The sequence below is a fragment of the Babylonia areolata genome, chromosome 7 (assembly GCF_041734735.1).
Source record: "Babylonia areolata isolate BAREFJ2019XMU chromosome 7, ASM4173473v1, whole genome shotgun sequence".
NCBI lineage: Eukaryota > Metazoa > Mollusca > Gastropoda > Neogastropoda > Buccinidae > Babylonia > Babylonia areolata.
In genome coordinates, this window is record NC_134882.1 from 26326357 (window position 1) to 26348673 (window position 22317).

Sequence of the window (22317 nt, forward strand, 5' to 3'; positions counted from 1 at the left end):
AATCTAACTAAGGGAGAGAGAAAATGAGTGAAGGGGGTTGTAGCGAAAACACAAGCAACCAGGCTGACACAGAACTAAAACGCATGACCTGTTGATGCTGCTAAGTCCAATTTTGCTCAATAAAATCTCACAGCGAGTGGTTGGATTCTGTTTATGACATACGTAGATTATATGCCCGCCTCAGAACTGTAGTTTGTATCAACAACACCAATCTCCCCTCCTTTGAACCAAAAAGTTACCAACCGTCCTTTGGATCGACAACATCTATAACTGTCCAAAGGATCACCAACAGTTATCTACACTCCTTTGGAAATCGTCTTCTTGAGCTCCCACTTCATATTTGCTCCAGGGCTATGAGCAGTTAGGTGATACGGACTTTACCTGACCGCAGTTAACTGTCTACTCTTCACCCCCTCTGCCCTTTCCAACTTCCGGTGACAGATGAAAAACAGACAAAGCGCCTGCTGGGCACAAACCATCACCAGAATGAATGGTTCGATTTGTCAAATTGTTTTGTTGTCTATCCGTTCAGCAGACCGATACACAGCCCCTCTTCCATTCCTCCTCCACACACACACAGACACACGCACACAGGAGTAAGTTTCCTGAATTTTATCGACAGAGAATGAGTCAGTGAGTTGGGGCAATGACAGACAGGTACAATAAATCAATCTGAACTGGCAAAACACATCTTCAAAAAACACAAAACTACGTGGGTGATCGTTGTATTCAGAAGTTCTCGAGTCCCCCACACAATTTTTTAATAGTTTCCTCCAAGCTTTCCCCGAGACTCCATTCAAAAGCTGATGCCATCCCGATATTCTGACAATCATCAATGCACATATCTCCATTGGTCATGACAATATAATCATTATATCGGTCTTATTTTCTGTCGCAGAGCATGTATCTGTGGCAAATGAAATACACACCAATCTTTCATCTGCTGTATACCCCATCTTCTTGTTTTCTGAGGGGGCTCTTTGCATGCAGTCCATGAAACACATGCTTACCCAAGGCTTCTTGGAATAGTCAATCTGCTTCTCCAAAGCTCTGAACACGCTTCAGACATTATTATCTTATCGACCACCTACCCTGATTCTCATTCTCTGAATTATTCGACTTGTGTCCTCTCCTCTGTAAATAATGCTGCTCTTTAACATACTATAAAACAGACATTCAGGGCGAAAAAAAAGTATCTGGCAAAATTCTGTTGGAAAATCCATTTCGATAATAAAACAAATCAGATTACACTTGCAGAAAAGAAGAAAAAATGTATGGTGCTGCACAGTGGGACATACTATCCCCCGGGACAGAAACCCTGATTTTTTTTTTTACAGAAAAATCTGTTGTGACAAAAAGTAATAAAGTCAAATAAGGAAAATATTTTATCTGGAAACATTCTCAGCAAATTACGTATCTTCAGGACACGATTCCAAAACGCCCATTCGTGTCTGCTCTCCACTTTGAAGAACACTATTTTGTGTGTGCTTGGCATTATTCGGCAGAGGGACATTTTTCCATATGCAGGACAAACCGACTGGGAAAAGACGTTCAGTTTTCAAAGAGGCGTCAAAGCATGCGGTCTGATGAACACTCGATACACCACATCTGCCTGAAAAAAGCCTGACTTACGCACAGACCAAACACGCTTGAGAACCTACCAAAATGCTGCAGTAATCAAAGAGACTGGTTGTCTACAATCACCAGTAAGTGTGATAGAACATTAAACAAATTTGCTCCTCCCTTTGAAAAAAAAGACAAATATCACATTAAAATAAATAAAATTTAAATATATGAGCCAAATAAAAAATAAGCAAACACACAAAATACAGATACATAAAACACATTAACATAAAAAAGAAAACCATGGAGACCAACACAGGGACAATACCACACAAAGCCAGTAAGAAACGGAAAGAGGTGAATATGAAGCAGGCACCGCATCAGTTAGCAACACAAAGTGCAGAAAGTTCAGGTACAACTACCTACCGAAATGCAGCACAAACATCCATGTACATCGTCTTCTTCGTTCGTGGGCTGCAACTCCCACATTCATCCGTATGTACGAGTGGGCTTTTACGTGTATGACCGTTTTTACCCCGCCATGTTGGCAGCCATACTCCGTTTTCGGGGGTGTGCATGCAGAATATATTCTTGTTTTCATAACCCACCGAACGCGGACATGGATTACAGCATCTTTAACATGCGTGATCTTTTGCTTGCATATACACACGAAGGGAGTTCAGGCACAAGCAGGCCTGCACACATGTTGACCTACCTGGGTGATTGGAAAAAATCTCCACCCTTTACCCACCAGGCGCCGTTATCGAGATTCGAACCCTGGACCCTCAGATTGAAGGTCCAACGCTTTAACCACACTGCTATTGCGCCCGTTACATCAGAAGCTCATAACTTCACACTCCACACACACCGACACAAACACAAGATTCAGTTTCAAGGAGGCATGGAGGCACAGACTGATCCATGCATGTTACACCACATCTGCTAGAGGATGCAGACAGATGCCTGACCAACACATGAGAGCCTATCGATTTCTAAAGTAATCTTTATAAACAATAATCAAACTAAATAAACCAAGAAAAACAGATAAATACATTAAAAGTGGAAGTAAAATGAAATATAAACATAACGCAAGTAATTAAAATAAAATAAGAAATGTAATGGTGAATTTGCACACACACAAACACACGAGCAACTTGCCTGACACTTGTCTCCAGGACAGAACACTCCGTACAGACTTCTGCCTTGCAAACGGAGTTTGATTTCTGCAACATTGATATCACCATCATCAACATCAGTGACCAGCAGCCTCCTCCGCTGCCTCCACTGTTCTTTCTCTCTCTCTCTCTCCCACACCCTTTCTCTCTGTGCACAATAGCACCTCTCGCCCGTGGGAAAAAACAAAAACAAAAACAAAAAAAAACCGCCACATGTACAATCAATAGTCCAGGTTTACGTCATCAATGAAGCCCACCACTCAGTGGCTGCACTTTTGCCGAAACCACCCACCTCGCTGTCAGTGCGTTCAGTGGGCGAACCACAACCACATGTCTGCCTCTCGGTGGACGTTATCTTCAATATAGTAGCTGCCGCTTTTTAATGGGGCGATAGCGCGATCTGAACGTCAGCAGCAATAAAATAAACTCAAACCCACTCCTGTTTCCTTCCCAACTACTCACCAAGAAACGGGCACTGAGAGACAGACAGACAGACAGACATAGAGAGACAGACAGACAGACAGACACACACACACACACAGAATAAATGACCAATTGCGAAATGAGTGCAGGCACATAATATGTTTTACAGAGTGTGTAAATGACCCTGTGTTTGTAAAGCACTTAGAGCTTGGTCTCCGACCGAGGATAGGCGCTATATAAGTATCCATATCAATCAATCAAGTGTAAAATGTATAAGCCGAAAGCTTCATTACAGTAAGGCACTGACAGCGCTTCAATAATAGCCTCTGATTCGTTTTGTCACGTGAACTTTAAGACTTCCAGTGGGTGGATAGTTAAAGAACAGTTTGTCAACAATATAGGAATAGATATAACAGATAGTAATATTTGTGATTTGGATAAGCCCTGTGCATTAGGGATAATCAGTAGGGTCTTACCACAAAGGTGCTAAAACATTTTACATACTTTTGTACAAGATAACTAATAAACATGGACTGTTGCTAGAAATGGACAGAAAATCTGAATATTGATACAGATCGGAAAACAGAATCTAAAAATATTCATAGAATAAGAGACATCAAACTGAAATGGTTGCAAGTAAGAATAGTACCCAGAATCATTGCTATCAATGTTGTTTTGAATGCTACTGGTTAACTGACAAAAATGTGTATGGAGTTATGAGGCAAGAGATTCAACTGAACATTATTTATATTGTACGTTTCCAGAGGTCATGGTTTGCTCTGGAGAATCTGTTCTATGAAAACTGTCCACATTTCACAAAATATTGTAACTTTTGGACCTGATCAACATATAAAAACTAATGATATAATATATATGTATATATACATATATATATATATATATATATATATAACAACATCAGCCAAGATGTATATGTACAGATGCAAGATGGAAATACTTTCTCCAAATATATATCTGATTAAAAAAACCCACAACAATCAAATAGTTGCTTCAAAGTCGAGTTAAACAATCCGAAAATAAATAACCATATGTTCAAATTCAATGTAGAATGGAATAATGATACATCAATGCTTTTCGACATGTATGTTGTGGCATCGTCATTTTACAGTAATAATGGTTCTATGTACGACGATAAAATGAAGAATGATTGCAGAGTCTACAGAAACACCAAAATAATGGAGAAAGTTTATAAACTTTCTCCATTTAATGGTTCTATGCATGCGTGGAAAAATGAGTGTGCTGGTCAAGAAACGAGAGAGAGAGAGAGGAAGGGGAGAGGTTTGCTGAAGGTAAGGCAACATTCAGGGTCCAGATTTCTTTCAAAACAGAAGAAATACTTGAAACCAAGCATGTCTTTAGAGATATGTGGTATCGATTGATCGAATCACTGTGGGAGGTATATCTTGGAAGGTATAAAATGAGCGCAGTTATCCCGTACTACATGTTTGTATGTTGAAGTGTATATATTCCAAGTCGCTCTGTTTTATCTTTGTCATCATGTTAAGGTGGTCAACATTAAGTCATAAAACATTGTACAGACATTGTAGGCATCGAAATCAACTCAGTGTGCGAGGTTCATGCACTGTGACATTCTATGACAGTAAAATAAATGTCTTCACAGACTTGTGCTGCGCGCGTCCTCTTATCCACGTGAGCTATGGAACGTGGTCACTCAAGACGTCACCGTCATTAGCCTATAAAATCGATACAGAGCCAAACCATGTCCAAGGTTCACCAGTCTGTGAAAACTACTGTCTCTTATTGTGTTGTGTTGTGCAACTAAAAAAAATGCATGTACAAACCCTGCCCACCAGACACACACATTCGAACCTGACGTTTATTAACAGCAGACAGACACACACACAGACAGACAAAGGCCACAAGGCTCCACACCTCTCTTCTCCTCCTGCACAATGTCCAATTCCACGTTCCTGTACAGCACAGGGTCAAGAGCCTTGGCAATGCGGTACGGCAGAGGGGGCGTGGCCCGCTCGATGGCCCCTCCCTACCAACACAAAGACAACCAATGAAACCCAGCGGACTTGTCAGTGACACTGAAACAGGATCCAGAGCCTTGGAAAAGCGGTACGGCAGAGGGGGCGTGGCCCGCTCGATGACCCCTCCTTACCAACACAAAGACAACCAATGAAACCGCGCAGACTTGTCTGTGACACTGACACACGGTCTATAGCCTTAACAATGGCGTCCGGCTGATGGGGCGTGGCCCGCTCGATGGCCCCTCCCTAACAACACAAAGACAACCAATGAAACCACGCGAACTTGTCAGTGACACTGAAACAGAGTCCAGAGCCCTGATGCGGTTTATCAGAGGGGGCGTGGCTCGCTCAATGGTACGTGTGCATAGTGGAGGCATTAGTTATATTACCAATAGACGAATAACAACAAATTGCTGTGGGTGATATAAAACACCCTGAATATCGCCGTTCAAATCTAAACTCATGTACTTATACTCAGTTGTGAGAACTGGGCAGTCAAATGACAGAAATCACAAGTTACTTAAAAATACATTCTACTGTATTTTCACATCATTTTTAGATACAAATTTATGTATGTCATGGACAAGATATTCTTTCTGTGTAGTTTTTAAAGAAATCAGAAATACTGCTTGTACAAGCGTCAATTTAGGGAAAGAACTGGCATAATATGAGGTGCATTTTTAGTTTTAGCACATATGCAACAATATGAGGGAGGGAGGGAGGGGGGAAGAGGAAGAGAGAGAGAGAGAGAGAGGGGGGGAAGAGAGAGAGAGAGAGAGGGGAAGAGAGAGAGAGAGAGAGAGAGAGAGATGGGCAGACAGAAAGACACACATACACAGAGACTGAGAGTGACAAAAACTGAAAAACTAACAAACCAATATATATATATATATATATATATATATATGAGTAAAAATATTTTTTAAAAGCGTAATGATGACGAAGAAAATATGCTACATTTTATACCCCCACTCCCCCGAAATTCTTCTCTTACCTGATAATGCAGATCCTTGGCACACAGTTTTTGGAGAGACTCAGGGAAGACAAATCTGTAACCAGCACACCAAGTACAACCAACCCTTGTTGAGAAAGAACCACACACAAATGCCCACACATGCAAGCACACACGTGCGCATCCCTTCCTCCATCCGCCACATAAAACACACACACACACGCACACATCCCTGCCTCCTCCTGCCACACACACACACACACCCAACACAGCAGTTGAACCGGTTGAGTGATTAGAGCCAGGTGTTTAATCAAGCAGATGAGAATAAAGCTGACCATCGATTGTCGGTTGGTGTTATTCATCAGCCCTGGTCATCAAATCACGCCAGATCAACAGCTGCTGATCGATAAGCCACCGCTCAATCCCTTCCACACACGCACACTACGCACCCCCACCCCATCACCATCACACACACACACCAACAGTGCAAAAGGCTAATTAGAAGATGGGTGTAGGGTGCACTAACAATCAGAGCCACCAAGTCCCACATGGAAGCCAAGCCGAACACAGCGGACCACAGACCCGCCATGTTTACGAAACCCTCGAGCATTCTGGTATCACACACGAGTACCATCACATAAGGTGAAGGACGATTACTTCAACACCATAAAACCAATTCTTCCCCCATACCTTCATCCCTCCACCCCCACTCCCCAATGAGACTGCGCTTGGGATGGGGTGCTTGGCGCCAAACGTTATGACAGAACACACTGTCGCACATCGTCACTTTGGTGTGTTCTGCCTTTACCATGACTGGACAATCTTTGCAGACGTACTGCAGACAACAATCTGAGTTGCCTTGTACATTTTGGCTTAACACGATTTTGTCTTTCTACCATGTGAACAACAGTTCTGAATGTACATTATGGCTGATCATAACTTTGTCTTATATCTTTCCATTGCGGTTTTCTGGACTGCAAGCCGTTGTGCCGGTCAGATATGTCAGAACAATATCGAGCAAGGGTATGAAATGAAGAACTGATATCTCGGAAACGGTGAGGGGGGTTGGGGGGGGTGCTAAGGGGGAGGTGCCTATCAAATGGTTTACGGGATCTTTTTTTCTGCCCTATCATCTGCAACTTTTCAGTGGCATTGCTCCCACGCTGCTCATTCCGAGAACCCCATTCACGGCCACACCCGGGTAAGCGTTAGTTCCATGGTCGTCAGTCCACATGTAAGCACCAATGTTAGGTCGCCAGGAGGTCACACACCTGGAGATCCTGCACTGCTGCTGAGTCACACCAGTTTTGTTCAGTAGTGCCTGTTCTGATTTAACATAGGATGCCACTAAGCCCCTACTGAAGACAATTATCGTTGTCGTAGAGCCAGGCTGAGTAAGCGTCCACCACAGAGTGGAGACCACCACCATGACCCTCCAGCGACAATGCCCCATGAATCTGCCGACACCGAAGACTCTGACTGGACTCAACCTAAGCATGTAAGTGGAGGGGATCGAAACTGAGGTCACCAAGATATAGGCATAAAAGCCCATATAATTTGGGGTATCATTTTTCTGTACTGAAGATGATGACAACGACGATGCTGCCATGAAAATCAATTTTAGGTTTGTGACTACTTTACAATGCTGTACTGTGCGCTTCCTTTCATAATGATTTTCAGGTGTTAACCAGGAAAGAGACAGACACTTGCAATGTTGGTCAGGAAGGTTTAGCAATACACCCCAATGGCACATACGCGGAGTGGATGACACTCGACTATGCGGGCCCATTTCAGCCCACAGCATATTCTGGGTAGGAGCCTGCCACGGGCCAGAAAGCAACAAACAACAAAACACACCTCCTCTGGGAATCAGCTGGGCGCGGAACAAGTGAACTCTGGGAACGGACATTCAGAACACTGGGCAGAAATCACATTGCGTCAACACCCAGTTATAGCTATCGCAATGCTTTATTTCAATTTGACAGTCGGATTCCCGTTGTCCGTACCAGTCTGAGTCGATTGTTAAATATCAGCCAACGTAAACGGCCAAAGCAGACACATACATATATCTGTGGCGGTCGACGGGAAGGTTGAACCAGCGATCCGAACTCGGCCCACGCACCCCCTGTAAAGGAGGGGAAGGCCTCGCCCAGTCCGCGGCCGTCCCGAAACCCGCTTCACACTCCAGCCCGACTGACCCAGTCCTCACAGCCAGTCCTATTCCTGAAGTTACGGATCCACTTTGCCGACTTCCCTTACCTGAATGGTTCAATCGCTTATCTGTTCAAAACAGTGTCCGCGAGGGTCTGGGTTCGATTCCCACTCTTGCCCTTTCCCCCAAGTCTGATTGGCGAATCAAACCCAGCGTCTAGTCATTCGGATGAGAAGATAAACTGAGGTCCCGTGAGCGGCACGCACTTGGCGCACTAAAAAAAAAAAAAAAAAAAAAAAAAAGAGAGAGAGAACCCATGGCAACAAGAGTGTTGTCCTCTGGCAAAATTATGTTGAAGAAATCCATTCTAATTGGCACACAAATATATATGCATGCACTCAAGGCTTGACTAACGCGTTGGGTTATTCTGCTGCCAGGTGTCTGCATAGCAGATGTGGTGCAGAGTATATGGATTTGTCCCAACAAAGTGACGCCTCCTTCAGAAACTGAAAACTGGACACGAAACACGTGAACTCTGGGGGGTTGGACAAATTTAACTCTGGACACATAACAAGTGAACTGTGGGTACGAAACACGTGAACTGTGTGAACTGTGGGCACGAAACATGTGAACTGGCAGCAAACTCGTCATTCCACACACTGCGACAGGCTCCATGTGTTGTTGGACGCAACAACCCCACTGTGTGCCGACAGGACAATGAACAGAAATACACATCACCTGTTCTCCGTGGTACACTACTTTCAAGTCCACCATGGCGTCCACTGTAATTAGTTACCAACCTCTCAATACGAAGCACTTGAGTTCTGAAAAAAAATCCATCTCTGATAACTCTTACCAAAACTCTTCAAAAACGTGACGACCACGGTCTTAAAGAGTCTGGTGCGGAGATGTCAGAAATGTCAGGTCCTTACTTTCCAACCACAACTGCAGCAACAATCACCCCAACTATACTATTGATGACTACGGCATCACCACTGAATGAACCATGAACAAACCTTCAATGATTTTCAAGGGCAACCCTGTCCACAGCCGTCACGACTGCTGAAGGCGTTTTTCATCAGCCCCCTCGTGCCGTAAATGTTGTGTACAGCTTTCCACCACACACAGGGGGTCAGCAACATAAGAAATGTCCCCAAAGCTTATTCGGAACAAACCGGGATTAGAGGGAAGGAGGATGGGGTGGGAGTGGTTGGTGAAGAACAGATGCAGAAGTTGTGGTAACAGGTTTGGGAGAAAAGTTGAGAATGGAGGCAGAGCTAAAGGCTGCTCTCCCGCTGCGGGGCACTGAGCGACACACTCTGGCTGTGGTGGTGGTGGTGGTGGTGGGGTTGGGGGAGGGGACTTTTTCAGCCCTTCTCTTCCACAGTTATATGAAACCCAAACCGTGCTGACTGTTAGTGTATGTCTCTGATAGTATCGTCATCTACCTGCCCCCGGCCTACACACACACACACACAGTCCCACACATACATGCACAGAATCACACACACACACACACACACATGCATACACTTACAAACACGCACACACCTACATACACGCACACTCGCCATACACACACAACATTTTTCCACACAAGCATGAACAAACATTATTATATACAGACACAAGAATTCACACCCACACAAAACATGCACACACATGCGCATACACAGAGTCACACACTGACACACAGTGTACAACAGCTACAATTGGAACATACATCCTTTCTAGACCAGTGGTGAAACAAAACAAAACGCAAAAGCACATATGGAGCCGAGGGGATGGCAGATTCAGGCATGCACTGGGGGTACAACAACACTGCCCCTTCTCTTTCATCCCACTGCCCATCTCACGAGGCTGACGATTTGTAACTGCCTGTGGTTTAAACACTGTGTCAAGTTTGGGAACAGTCCTCCATCTATTAAAGTTAGCTAGTTATGTGTTAAATAGTTCAGTTGGTTGTTTATTGTAGGTCCCCACGTGAACCTCTTTTCAAATACTAATCTACAGAAGTAGTGCATACAATATGTGATTATTGATAATTTTTTGGTCCTAATCCCGCTTCCCCCGTCCCGCCTCTCACACACACCCTTCCAGTATTATGTTTTTTCTTTCTCCAATCACTGACACTCACCCTCTCCATTTTAGATTTTGTACTCTATCTTTTCCACATTCCGTTCTCTCTCTCTCTTCCTTTCTTAGTCCCCTCCCCCTCGCCCCCCTCCCCTCCACCTCCACCCTTTTCATTCGAATATACAGAAATGTCGATTTCTAATTAATAATAACAATCATCATTATGATACACATGATAATAATCCAAATAATAATAATAATATCATTTATTTTCAGTCTAATATCATCATCTTTGATGAACAGACTATAAATAAATAAACGAAACGAACGGTCCTCCATCTCGACGATGCAAGTGCGTGCGCAAGTGGCGCGTACGTATGTCATATACATAATCATCACTGTAATTAAAGGGTACTGTGATAAAACTAAGAATACATGTGAGAGTGTGAATGTGTGTGTGTGTGTGTGTGTGTGTGTGTGTGTGTTTTGTGTGTGTGTGTGTGTGTGTGTGTGTGTGTTTTGTGTGTGTGTGTGTGTGTGTGTGATAGCATTTGAAGCACGAGAATCAGGAAATTGGTACTAAGCAAACGGTACAAAAGTTATTTTTCTACAAACTCTCTCTCTCTCTCTACACACACACACACACACATATATATATATATATATACACACACACATACATATTGCAATGAAAGGTGTGCACAACATTTTTTTTTTCAAGAGGGAGCAGACACTTTCACAGCTTTCCCTCCAACAGATCTGATGAAATATGCTGGCTGCGCTCATGACCTAGGGGAGGCTTGATGAGAGAGAGAGAGAGAGAGACAGAGAGAGACAGAGACAGACAGATTCATGACACGCTAACGCTTGGTATTAATGTTCACAGCGCCGATTTTAACCAAGCTTGGAAAAGCGGCTACATATCGAATTTCTCTGATTATTTGCACGTTAAAAGTTCATAAGAGTCTTAAAAAAACAAAACATAAAACAACTGTCTATGACACCGCTGACAGGACTGATGAAATGACTCCAGATTGAACACCGGGGCTGGGCTGCATGTGTGATTTTTGCACGGCTAAGACTGCTTAACATTAAGAATCTGCCAAAGTCTACTGAATGAACCCAAAGCAAATGTAACGATGTTCATGCGATCAAGCCCACGTGTCTAAAAACCGGCACGATTCCAATAAAAGCCATAATCTGTCCACCTGCACGGATTAAAAAAAAGAAAAAAAAAGAAGAAAAAAAAAGCAAAAAAACCAACACCACTGAGCCGACAGTGGTGCGATTCAACATACACGCAATCTGTGCGACTGTTTCGAGCTGGTCCGATTACAGATAAAGGGCGGTAAGTTTGGGGGTAGAACCAGGTGAGAATGAAAATCTATTTAAAGGAGGCAATTAAAATGAAAATGTTAAATCTTAATCACATTTTCATTAAATATTAATTACGTTTAAGGACACACAACTTCGGGCCATTACTTGTCAATGTACCCCCACAGGTAACGAAGAATAAAAGCAAAAATAAGGAAAGCAAAATAATAAAGGAAAATTTCTTTCGCTACAGAAGGTAGTACACACATTTTGCCATTGGAGTCCAGCGAGGATTTCTTCTGTTGACGAATGAAGCTGACTGCCTCCTGTAGCTCCACGGTCAGACCGAACACCCCTCTGTACAGCACCTCGTACACGACAGCTGTAGGACATTCATGTGGACGTGTTATCATTGATACATCACTAGTGGACTGGTGTTTGTGCGCCCGACTAGGAAGCGAGTGTCCACAATTCCCAATCCCATACGCGGACCAGCAGCCAGTTGCGGAAGAGCCTAGTATGGTCGGAAGCCGCTACTGTGCGCAGTATGGAACTGACCAATGGTGTAGTTCGGTCAACGTAGGCATTTAGTCAAGTGTAACTGTCAAAGAGTTAGAACCAAGCAATGCAACTGGCACCAGGATTTTTACTCTCCCCTCCACTAGACCTTGAATGATGGTCTGTGTGCTAGTCTTTCGGATGAGACGATAAACCGAGCGTACGCAAATGAAACCATGACAACGAAAGGGTTGTTTTTGGCAAAATTAGGTAGAAAATAAATTCAAACAGTAAAACAAATGCAATTACAGACAAACAAGAGAGAGAAAGGTTGTCGCTGCACTGCGGCGATGTGCTCTCCCAGGTAAGAGCATCCCGAATTTTTCACAGAGAAATCTGTTGTGATAAAAAGTTAACACAAGGCTGTGAACGCGTTGTTACTGATGTAAGACGTTTATGTGGCCATGTTCATAGGCTACTGTCAATGTGTCTCGGGGCACATTACTAGTGCACTGCTGTCGATCTGTTTGTAACCTTTATTCACATCTCCCTATAATCTGTGTACCTTTATTTAAATATATATATATGACAAAGTTATAAAATTAAATGCAAACATACATATGCACGCGCTCACACGCATACACATGCACGCGCTCACTCTCAGTCACACACACACACAAACTTACACTGACAAATGGCGAGGTCCTGCACAAAGGCACGCGATTGCACCAGATCATAATGACCGTTATCTGCATACACCAGACAGATCTGAAAACACCATGTGCACAGATCATAATGACCGTTATCTGCATACACCAGACAGATCTGAAAACACCATGTGCACAGATCATAATGACCGTTATCTGCATACACCAGACAGATCTGAAAACACCATGTGCACAGATCACAGTTTTGTAACTGCTTAGGTTTGTTTTTTGTTTTGTTTTTTAAAATAGCATTTAGCATGCGCGTTGGGTCTAAGCGTATGTCAGGCATCTGCTCCTCACCCTCATACACTTTTTAAAAAATCACTTTAAGCAGAAGTGTTGTAATGTAAATGCATCAATCCGCCTGCGTGCTTTGACAAATCCTTCAAACTGAAATGTAGTATATTATTTCCTCAATGTCTTTTCCACTTGGTGATCACGTACATTATCAAGTGGGATCTCTCTCTTACATTGAAGGAGCTGTTTCTTTGGCTTTGGAATTATTCATGCACATTGTTCGATACCTCTCTCCTGTTAGCCAGCCACCAGGGACAACGAACAAGGCTCGATATGTCCACCCGTCCAGACTGTCCACGGCAACTAAACACTCTGGTGGAAAAGTGGAAATGCTCTCTCCACGTGTTTGTTGGGTAACAAGTTCCTGTGTCAGTGAAAGGCTGACTGCGTACCAGTTTCAGTGCAACCGGGAAACTCTTTCTCCCCTTTTCATGTTAACACCACCATCCCACCCCGGTTTTATCTCTTCTTGTGATACATACTAGCTTAAATCAGATTAAATAATGAACTATGTCTGCGTTTCTGTCATTGCATTAACAGTAGTTTCTCAGGAAGGGCTTGTAGAAAATTAGGGGACAAGTAGATTTTTTTAAATCCGCTTGTCCCCAGACGACAAAACAGTATCTGGGAATTTCTAACCCTGACATGGCAAAAAGTCACATCCCGCTGTGGCTGTCGTCCAACACAGCACATTGCTGTGCAACGTACACAAACATACAGATATATTACATCACACTGGAATGGCACGTGAAAAAAAAGACATCACAAACGCAGGCTACATGCTGCAGAGAAAGTTTTGCCGACACTAGGAATTAAAACACTATAATTGGTCATTACCACTACGTGCATCACCACAGACATTGTCAGGATTTTTTTTACTACATTGTTTGACCATGTCGGGAGGAAAAACCCAACAAAATAAAAAAGGGAAAACAAACGAACAGAAAAAAGCAAACACTTAAAAGCGGCACAACATGAACAACGAAAACAAAAAAGAAATCGCTAAAAGGAGAAGGGCCGCATTCACACGCGCCCTCCCCTTGTCTTTCCGCCAAGAGGAAACAAGCAAACACACATGCAAGGAAGTATGTGTTGATAAAAGTTCGGCTGACCACTGGAACCATTTAAGGGCTGAAAACCTGAATAAAGAAAGGGAAAGAAAAAAGAAATGCTAATTCAAAAAGAAATCTTTAAAAAAAAAAAAAAAAAGAAAGATGTACACAAAATCATGTCCAAATTAAAAAGACTAATAGTAGGCTAAAATCTGCAACGGAAAGAAAGTTCCAGAGAATTACTTAATTACAATAGCGTAAATAATAATGATGATGATGACAGTGATGGTATTGTGCAGAAGAAATAGACACAGAGAGAAAGGGGAAGAAAGGTGGGGAAAAAAGGATCAACTGACAGAAAAAAACAGACATACAGATTGATTGATAAACAGTAGATAGATAAGATGTGCAGACAGACCAACAGACAGATAAGACACAGAAAGACAGGCACACAAGATACAAAAACACTGTTATCTCATCCATGCTAGAAATTGTTCACACGTCTGCTGATAAAAAATTTAAAAAAAATCAACATACAACAATACGCCTCGGCATTTTCTCCCTGAATATACAGACAGACGAACAAACAAACAGGCAGGCAGGCAGGCAGGCAGACAGACGGACGGGCGGACAGACGGACGAAAAATGCGAACGACAATTTCTTTATTCTCAAAGATAACATTCTGTTTTGTTGTGTTCTCTTGTCCTTTACAGTGCTAGTGCCTGCACGACAAACAATAAAACAGGTCAAATCAGAGTACATTGTGCACAGATATGCAAGAACAGCTTACGTGTCCAGTTGGAGACAGGAAGGGAGACAGAGAGACAGGGAGAGACAGGGAGGAAGAAGCAGGCAGACAGAGACAAAGAGACGTAAGCCACGGACAAACACAGGCATACAACAACAACAAAAAATGCTCACGCAAGGTAAAAAAACACATCATAAACAGATACGAGAGACCGATTGATTAAAGAATAAACAAACCAAAAAAATGGTTCAAGCAAAGTCTCATTGTCAGAAAAAACTATATGGCAACGACAGCTGTGGCAGAGGCTTCCACCACCACTACCGTCAAACCGTACCCCCCCCCCTCCCGCGTCCCTCTCCACCCCCACCCGCCAGCACCCAGTTGCTAACTCTGTGAACAGTGAACACTGGCCAAGCGGTGCTCCCCCATCAAAATGTTATCCCCACCCTCCTCCCAACCCACCTGCCCACGCTTGCTGTTCCGAGCTTTCAAAGTTGTAGCCACCACCCCTTGGGGGTGAGAGGTGGTACAGGGTGGTGGGTTTGTGGGGGTAGGGTATGGAGAACGTTTAACGCCACCTGGTTCCGGACCAACCCCCCACCGCCCCCCTACCTCTCACCCACCACCCCGTTCCCCCGCATGATCACCATCTATCTCTCACCTGGGCATAAGTCACTGCTGTTGCCCTCCCTCATGCGGTTCGCAAAACAAGAGCAATTAAAGTTGAAGAAACTAGAGCTCTGTCTGTGTGTGTGTGTGTGTGTGTGTGTGTGTGTGCAGGCGCGAGCGTGAGCGCGCGTACGTGTGAGTGTGCGCGCATGTATGTGTGCGTGCGTGCGTGCGTATATGTGTTTGTGCGCACGCACGCGTGTGTGCATGTGTGTGTGCGCGCACGCGTGCGTATGTGTGTGCGCGCGTGCATGTGTGCGTGCGTGTGTGTGTTTCTGGGCCACTGATTTCCCTCTTAAACCGCCCTGAGAGAGCACATGGAACAAAATTTATGTTCACTGTGAACTGAAAAAAAAGACCCGTGGGTGGAGACTTCAGCCCGTGTCAATCGACTCACAGAAGCAAAAGAAAAATAGTTCACACACACACACACACACACACACACAGAGGTATCATAATTCATGTGTCTTGTTCCTTTTCCTTTTTTTGCCCAGCGTTGATTTTAATTGCATAAACTGCTGTTGCCGGGACACAAATCAGATAGCCCACGAAACTAACGCACTGATACTCAGCTTAGTAAGCCAGATCAATGCCTGCACTGTTGTTTAATGCATACGAAAAGCCAAAGATAAGACCAGGCCAACCATACAGGGCCACATCTGGGTTAACACATTTCACAAACAAAATTCAAGAAAACAAATGCATCCACCACCCACCAAGCCCCCCCCCCCCCCCCTCCTATCTCCCTCAGTCCCTCCCCTCCCAGGATAAAAAAAACAAACACACACAACCACCACCCATCTGCCACCAAACCCTCAACGAACGAAACTGACAACCTGGCAGTCAAGAATAGACAATACACAGTGATGACGTCAATATGACACACGAAACAGGAATGGACAATACATAGTGATGACGTCAACGTGACAGGCCAGGAATGGGTAATACATAGTGACGATGACGTCAAAGTGACACACAGGACAGGAATTAACAATACATAGTGATGACGTCAAAGTGACGCACAGGACAGGAATGAACAATACACAGTGATGACGTCAATATGACACACGAAACAGGAATGGACAATACATAGTGATGACGTCAAAGTAACACACAGGACAGGAATGAACAATACATAGTGATGACGTCAATGTGACGCACAGGACAGGAATGAACAATACATAGTGATGACGTCAATGTGACACACAGGACAGGAATGAACAATACATAGTGATGACGTCAATGTGACGCACAGGACAGGAATGAACAATACATAGTGATGACGTCAATGTGACGCACAGGAAAGGAATGAACAATACATAGTGACGATGACGTCAAAGTGACACACAGAACAGGAATGAACAATGCATAGTCACGACGTCAATGTGACGCACAGGAAAGGAATGAACAATACACAGTGATGACGTCAATGTGACGCACAGGACAGAAATGAACAATACACAGTGATGACGTTAATGTGACGCACAGGACAGGAATGAACAATACACAGTGATGACGTTAATGTGACGCACAGGACAGAAATGAACAATACACAGTGATGACGTTAATGTGACGCACAGGACAGAAATGAACAATACATAGTGACGATGACGTCAAAGTGACACACAGGCCAGAAATGAACAATACATAGTGATGACGTCAATGTGATGCACGGGACAGGAATGAACAATACACAGTGATGACGTCAATGTGATGCACGGGACAGGAATGAACAATACATAGTGATGACGTCAATGTGACGCACGGGACAGGAATGAACAATTGATGACGTTAATGTGACGCACAGGACAGGAATGAACAATACACAGTGATGACGTTAATGTGACGCACAGGACAGAAATGAACAATACACAGTGATGACGTTAATGTGACGCACAGGACAGAAATGAACAATACACAGTGATGACGTTAATGTGACGCACAGGACAGAAATGAACAATACATAGTGACGATGACGTCAAAGTGACACACAGGCCAGAAATGAACAATACATAGTGACGATGACTCAAAGTGACACACAGGGCCAGAAATGAACAATACATAGTGATGACGTCAATGTGACGCACGGGACAGGAATGAACAATACATAGTGATGACGTCAATGTGACGCACGGGACAGGAATGAACAATACATAGTGATGACGTCAATGTGATGCACGGAACAAGAATGAACAATACATAGTGACGGTGACGTCAACGTGACATACAGGACAGGAATGGGCAATACACAGTGAGAGTGATGACATCAACATGACATACAGGACAGGGATAATACACAGTGATGACGGTGATGATGATGATGATGATGATGATGGAGTTAACGTGACAAACAGGACAAGGGGAACAACACAGTGATGATGATGCAGAAACATCAAGGAAAGGGTCAGTGTCAGTTTCAAGGTGGCGACGAAGCATGCGAACTGATCCATATACACTGCGCCACATGTTGCTTTTAAAGATTTTTTAAATGGCGAAGCTGATGCCTGACCGCACAGACCCAACACTCTGATAAGATCTCGACCGTCTGCCACATTTATGCATAAAACATTAAACTAAACTGAAATAAACAACAACAATCGTGTAATTACACTGAGAGCAGGATGGAAATGAAAAACACGCAGAAGACAAATAACAAAAATAAAAAGAATGGGCCACTTCCGACGAACTTGTCCACACCCACATGATAGTAAAAATGAAATATAATAAATAAAATAGATAAGTAAATGCATTATTAAAACATAACAAAAAAATTAAAAATACAAGGCAATAGAACAAAAATAAGTAACTGGCAAATAATATAAAAACAAAAATAAATAATTGGCCACGATGAGCGATCATGTGCACACACACACACACACACACAAATTTGCAGCAAACATAACAAACAGGACAGGGGGGGGATAAAGCACAGTGTCTGACCTGAGTAGCGTGCCCTGACCCGGTGACGTTGATTGGTGAGAGTCCTGGTACTTGGAACACGAAAAACTCCAACCTGTAACATGGCTTTCGGTCTTGAAGAGCCGCTTCCCCTCCCTTTTCTCGTGCTTGTGGGTGTTTTGGTTTTGATTGGGGTGAGAAAATAATATCCGAAAGTGATGTATATACAAGTGAAATTCAAATGTTTTGATGTGACTTTTATGTGATACACTTCCTACCTGTCGTTCAGTTGTTTTATACTTAAATAGTTTTACTATCTGTTCTCACGACTTTATTGCTTTTAACTAACAAATCATTCTAACATGTCAGTGAAATGTGATCATTTTAACATGTTTCAGTGCCTTCTGGTTGTTAGTGAAAAACGCAATATGAATAAAACGTATAATAATAATGTATAATAATAATTATTTTCGTTATCCTTTTTGCATCATGCAAATTCCCTGCCTGTCCGACTCATTGTTCTTGCCCCAATGACTCCCACTCTCTCCCCCATATCTTCACACGAGAGAAAGAGAATACACAACAATGTTATAATGTCAATTAAAATTACGTAAAAAGACCAGTTTATCCACGTCTCGCTCAATCCAAATAAAATTTCAATAAAGTATTGAAAATAACATAAAATAACCAATTCACCAATTAAGTTCTGTCACGTAAAATTCAAACCAAGTTTTGATTACTGAAAATAACGAAAAACAGACCAATTCACCTACATAAATTTCAGTCTATGTAAGACTCATTCAGTTTAAAATTCTGGAAATAATAAAGACTAATTCTCCCACATATGATTCAGTGATTCGGTCAACGTAAGTTCAAAATCATGTTTCACAAAAATTCGGTCCTCGGTCATAGTATTTGTGTGTGTGTGTGTGCGCGCGCGCGCACGCGCATTTATAAATGAATTCAAGCACTCATTCACTTTTCCAGCATCTTGTACAGTTCATAAAATCAACATTTCTTCCACCTTGTGGTGAATCGAAGAATTCTCCACCCTTTTTTTTTTTTTTTTTTTTTGAATCAATCTCTTGTTAACCTTCGCAATACACATAACTTCACAGGGAAAACAAGAACGTTTTAGCACACAAACTGGGCGACAAATAAAAGGAAAGGACAACAAAGTAAAGGTGACGAAAAGCAAAGATGACACAACAAAGCAACGACGGCAGTAGCTGTGTAATCAGTCATCCTTTACGTGCGCGCGCTTGTGTGGTGGGGTCCCTTGCGCAAGCGCAATTTGTGTGTGTGTGTGTGTGTGTGTGTTATGTATTTCATTTCAATCTTAGCATTATTTACCTGACATTTTCTTAACGGTTTCATGGATTTTGGAATGTGCTTTTCCAACTGTATATACGCAGTCGAATTTCGATTTGCATGTGTGAATGCAAAGGATGTTTTTTAGTTGATAGAGCTATTGTGACTGTATGATGTTTGGTACTTTTGACAAGCATTCGTAAAGGATATCGCGCTACAGAAAAGTTTTTATATGTCATGTTTACATTTAACTGCACAATATTAGATATTTTTGACAAGCATCTGTAAATGATATCACGCCACAAAAACATGAATTGCTATCATCATCATCATCATTATTATCCTGTGTGGATGCCCACGTCTTTTAATGCTGTCAATCACAGCCTGATGCAAATACACTGCGGATCTGGGACGTCGCCCCGTATGGACAGGCGGGACAGGATTCAGAGACAGACAGGCTCAATCCATCAGCACACACAACACATCTGTTGTTTCCACACACCCATTTCCATACTCGCATGAACGCAACAAACAACGAGGTCATGGATCTCGAGCGTCACAACAAGACATTCTTCTTATTCTGCTACTCCCACGTTCACTCGAATGTATACGAGTGGGCTTTTTACACGTATGGCCGTTTTTATCCCGCCATGTAGGCAGCCATATTCCATTTTCGGAGGGGGGTGTATGCTGGGTATATTTATGTTTCCATAACCCACCGAATGCTGACATGGATTACAGGATCTTCAACGTGCGTATTTGATCTTATCCGTGCGTATACACACGAAGGGCGTTCAGACACCAGTACGTCTGCACATATGTTGACCTGGGAGATCGGAAAAATCCCCACCCTTTACACACCAGGAGGTGTTACCAAGATTCGGACCCAACGCTTTAACCACTCGGCTACTGCGCCCGTCACACCATGACATAAAATGACACAGTGCTGTCAATCTTCAGTGTTGTCAATCTTAACAGTGGCAGGGAAAACTGAAGAAAGTTTATAATGACATGCATTTCATTTATCTGTTTATTTCTTATTTAGCTCTTTGATGTTATGAATCGAAGTTAATTTCTAATGGAGTTAGTGCCCCTCCCGTTTTTTTGTGGGGGTTTGTTGTTTTTTGTTTGTTTATTTTTTGTACGTTTTTCGCTCTTCTCTTGACTATTTACTGGAAATGAATGAAAACAGAATGAAGAGGAACCAAGGAGAGCGGGGGAAGGGGGGTTAAGAAGTAGAGTCAGAGGGGAGTCGGAAAAAGATACAGTGGAAGGAAGGGGGATGGAGATGAGGAGAATTAATGAATGAATGGGGGGGGGGGGGGGGGGGGGGGGGGGGGGGGGTGAGCGCGTGCATGGTGTGTGTGTGTGTGTGTGTGTGTGTGTGCGCGCGCGACTGTGTAGTTTCGGTTTGAAGTCTATTTGTAGGTATTAAGTCTATGGGAGTGCTAAGGGATTTAGTTTAGTTGAGAGTGATAAACAAAAGAAGTAACAGAGGGAACTAATGAATGACATGAGAAGGAAAGGAAGATTTATCACATGTGCTCTAGCCAAACATGATAAAATTGAAAATAAGAGAAAAACAGAAAACGGGCACGGGAAGGGAGGGATGGGGGAAAAGGGGGAGAGAAAGGGAAAAGGGGGAGAGGTTAATAATTGTGTGTACACGCGCGCGTGTGTGTGCGCGTGAGTGCATGAGAGAGCATGAACATCCAAGCGAGTATGTATGTGCATGCATGGGTGTATTCACATGTGTGCAAGCAAGCAAGAGCAAGCGCGTGTGCACGCGTGCACGTGTGTGTGTGTGTGTGTGTGTGTGCTGTCATTGCCCTTACCCCAAACCGCCCGTATTTCCTTTTTTTGCCCTTAACTTTTTCATGTAATAGATGAAACATGTCACGTTTCTATAAAAACGATCAGCCCACGCTTGCGTGTGTCTCACTTGCGTATGTGTGAGTGAGTGACTGCACAAGCATGTAATGCACGTACATGAGGGAACATAGAATGGGACATATTGTGTGCTAGCCACAAAAAACCCACGAAACTCTATGAGCGATGATTAGTTTCGAAAATTACCACACACGGCGAGCGAACGATCCAGCGAAAGGGAGAGAAAAAGGACACATGGACAGAAGACGAAGGGAAGATCTGAAAGAGAGGCAAAGGGGTGGGCATCTGAAAGGAAGAGGAGTGGGGGTGGTGGGGCAGCTGGAGAGAGAAAGGAAAACAGAAGAGAAAATGTACACTACCCCCCACCCCCCAACACACACACTCACAAAGAGTGCCTGACAACCAACCCAAGAGAGAGAGAGAGAGACTTTTATTGCCGGGGATAAAAGCACTGATGCGCTTTCCCCCCCGCGAATCCGTGCCCTGGTTAGGGTCTACATCACATAATACAAATTAATAAGCATAAGCATGATGATTATAAGATATAAAGGGATAAGAAGTACACAGATGAAA

The 22317-nt window shown here is 43.2% G+C and overlaps 1 protein-coding gene across 2 annotated transcripts in view; it reads right to left on the bottom strand.

Annotated features, from left to right (window-relative positions):
* The window catches only part of LOC143283927 (uncharacterized), a 104081-nt gene that overhangs the window by 63834 nt on the left and 17930 nt on the right, over positions 1-22317 (bottom strand). For both annotated transcript variants that reach the window (XM_076590368.1, XM_076590367.1), the window contains exons 5-10: positions 18586-18658; positions 12858-12939; positions 11941-12055; positions 6174-6228; positions 5076-5187; positions 2722-2786 (exon numbers count right to left, since the gene is read on the bottom strand). In XM_076590368.1, the coding sequence (XP_076446483.1) occupies positions 2722-2786; positions 5076-5187; positions 6174-6228; positions 11941-12055; positions 12858-12939; positions 18586-18658 (502 nt within the window). The remainder of the gene's footprint in view (positions 1-2721; positions 2787-5075; positions 5188-6173; positions 6229-11940; positions 12056-12857; positions 12940-18585; positions 18659-22317) is intronic.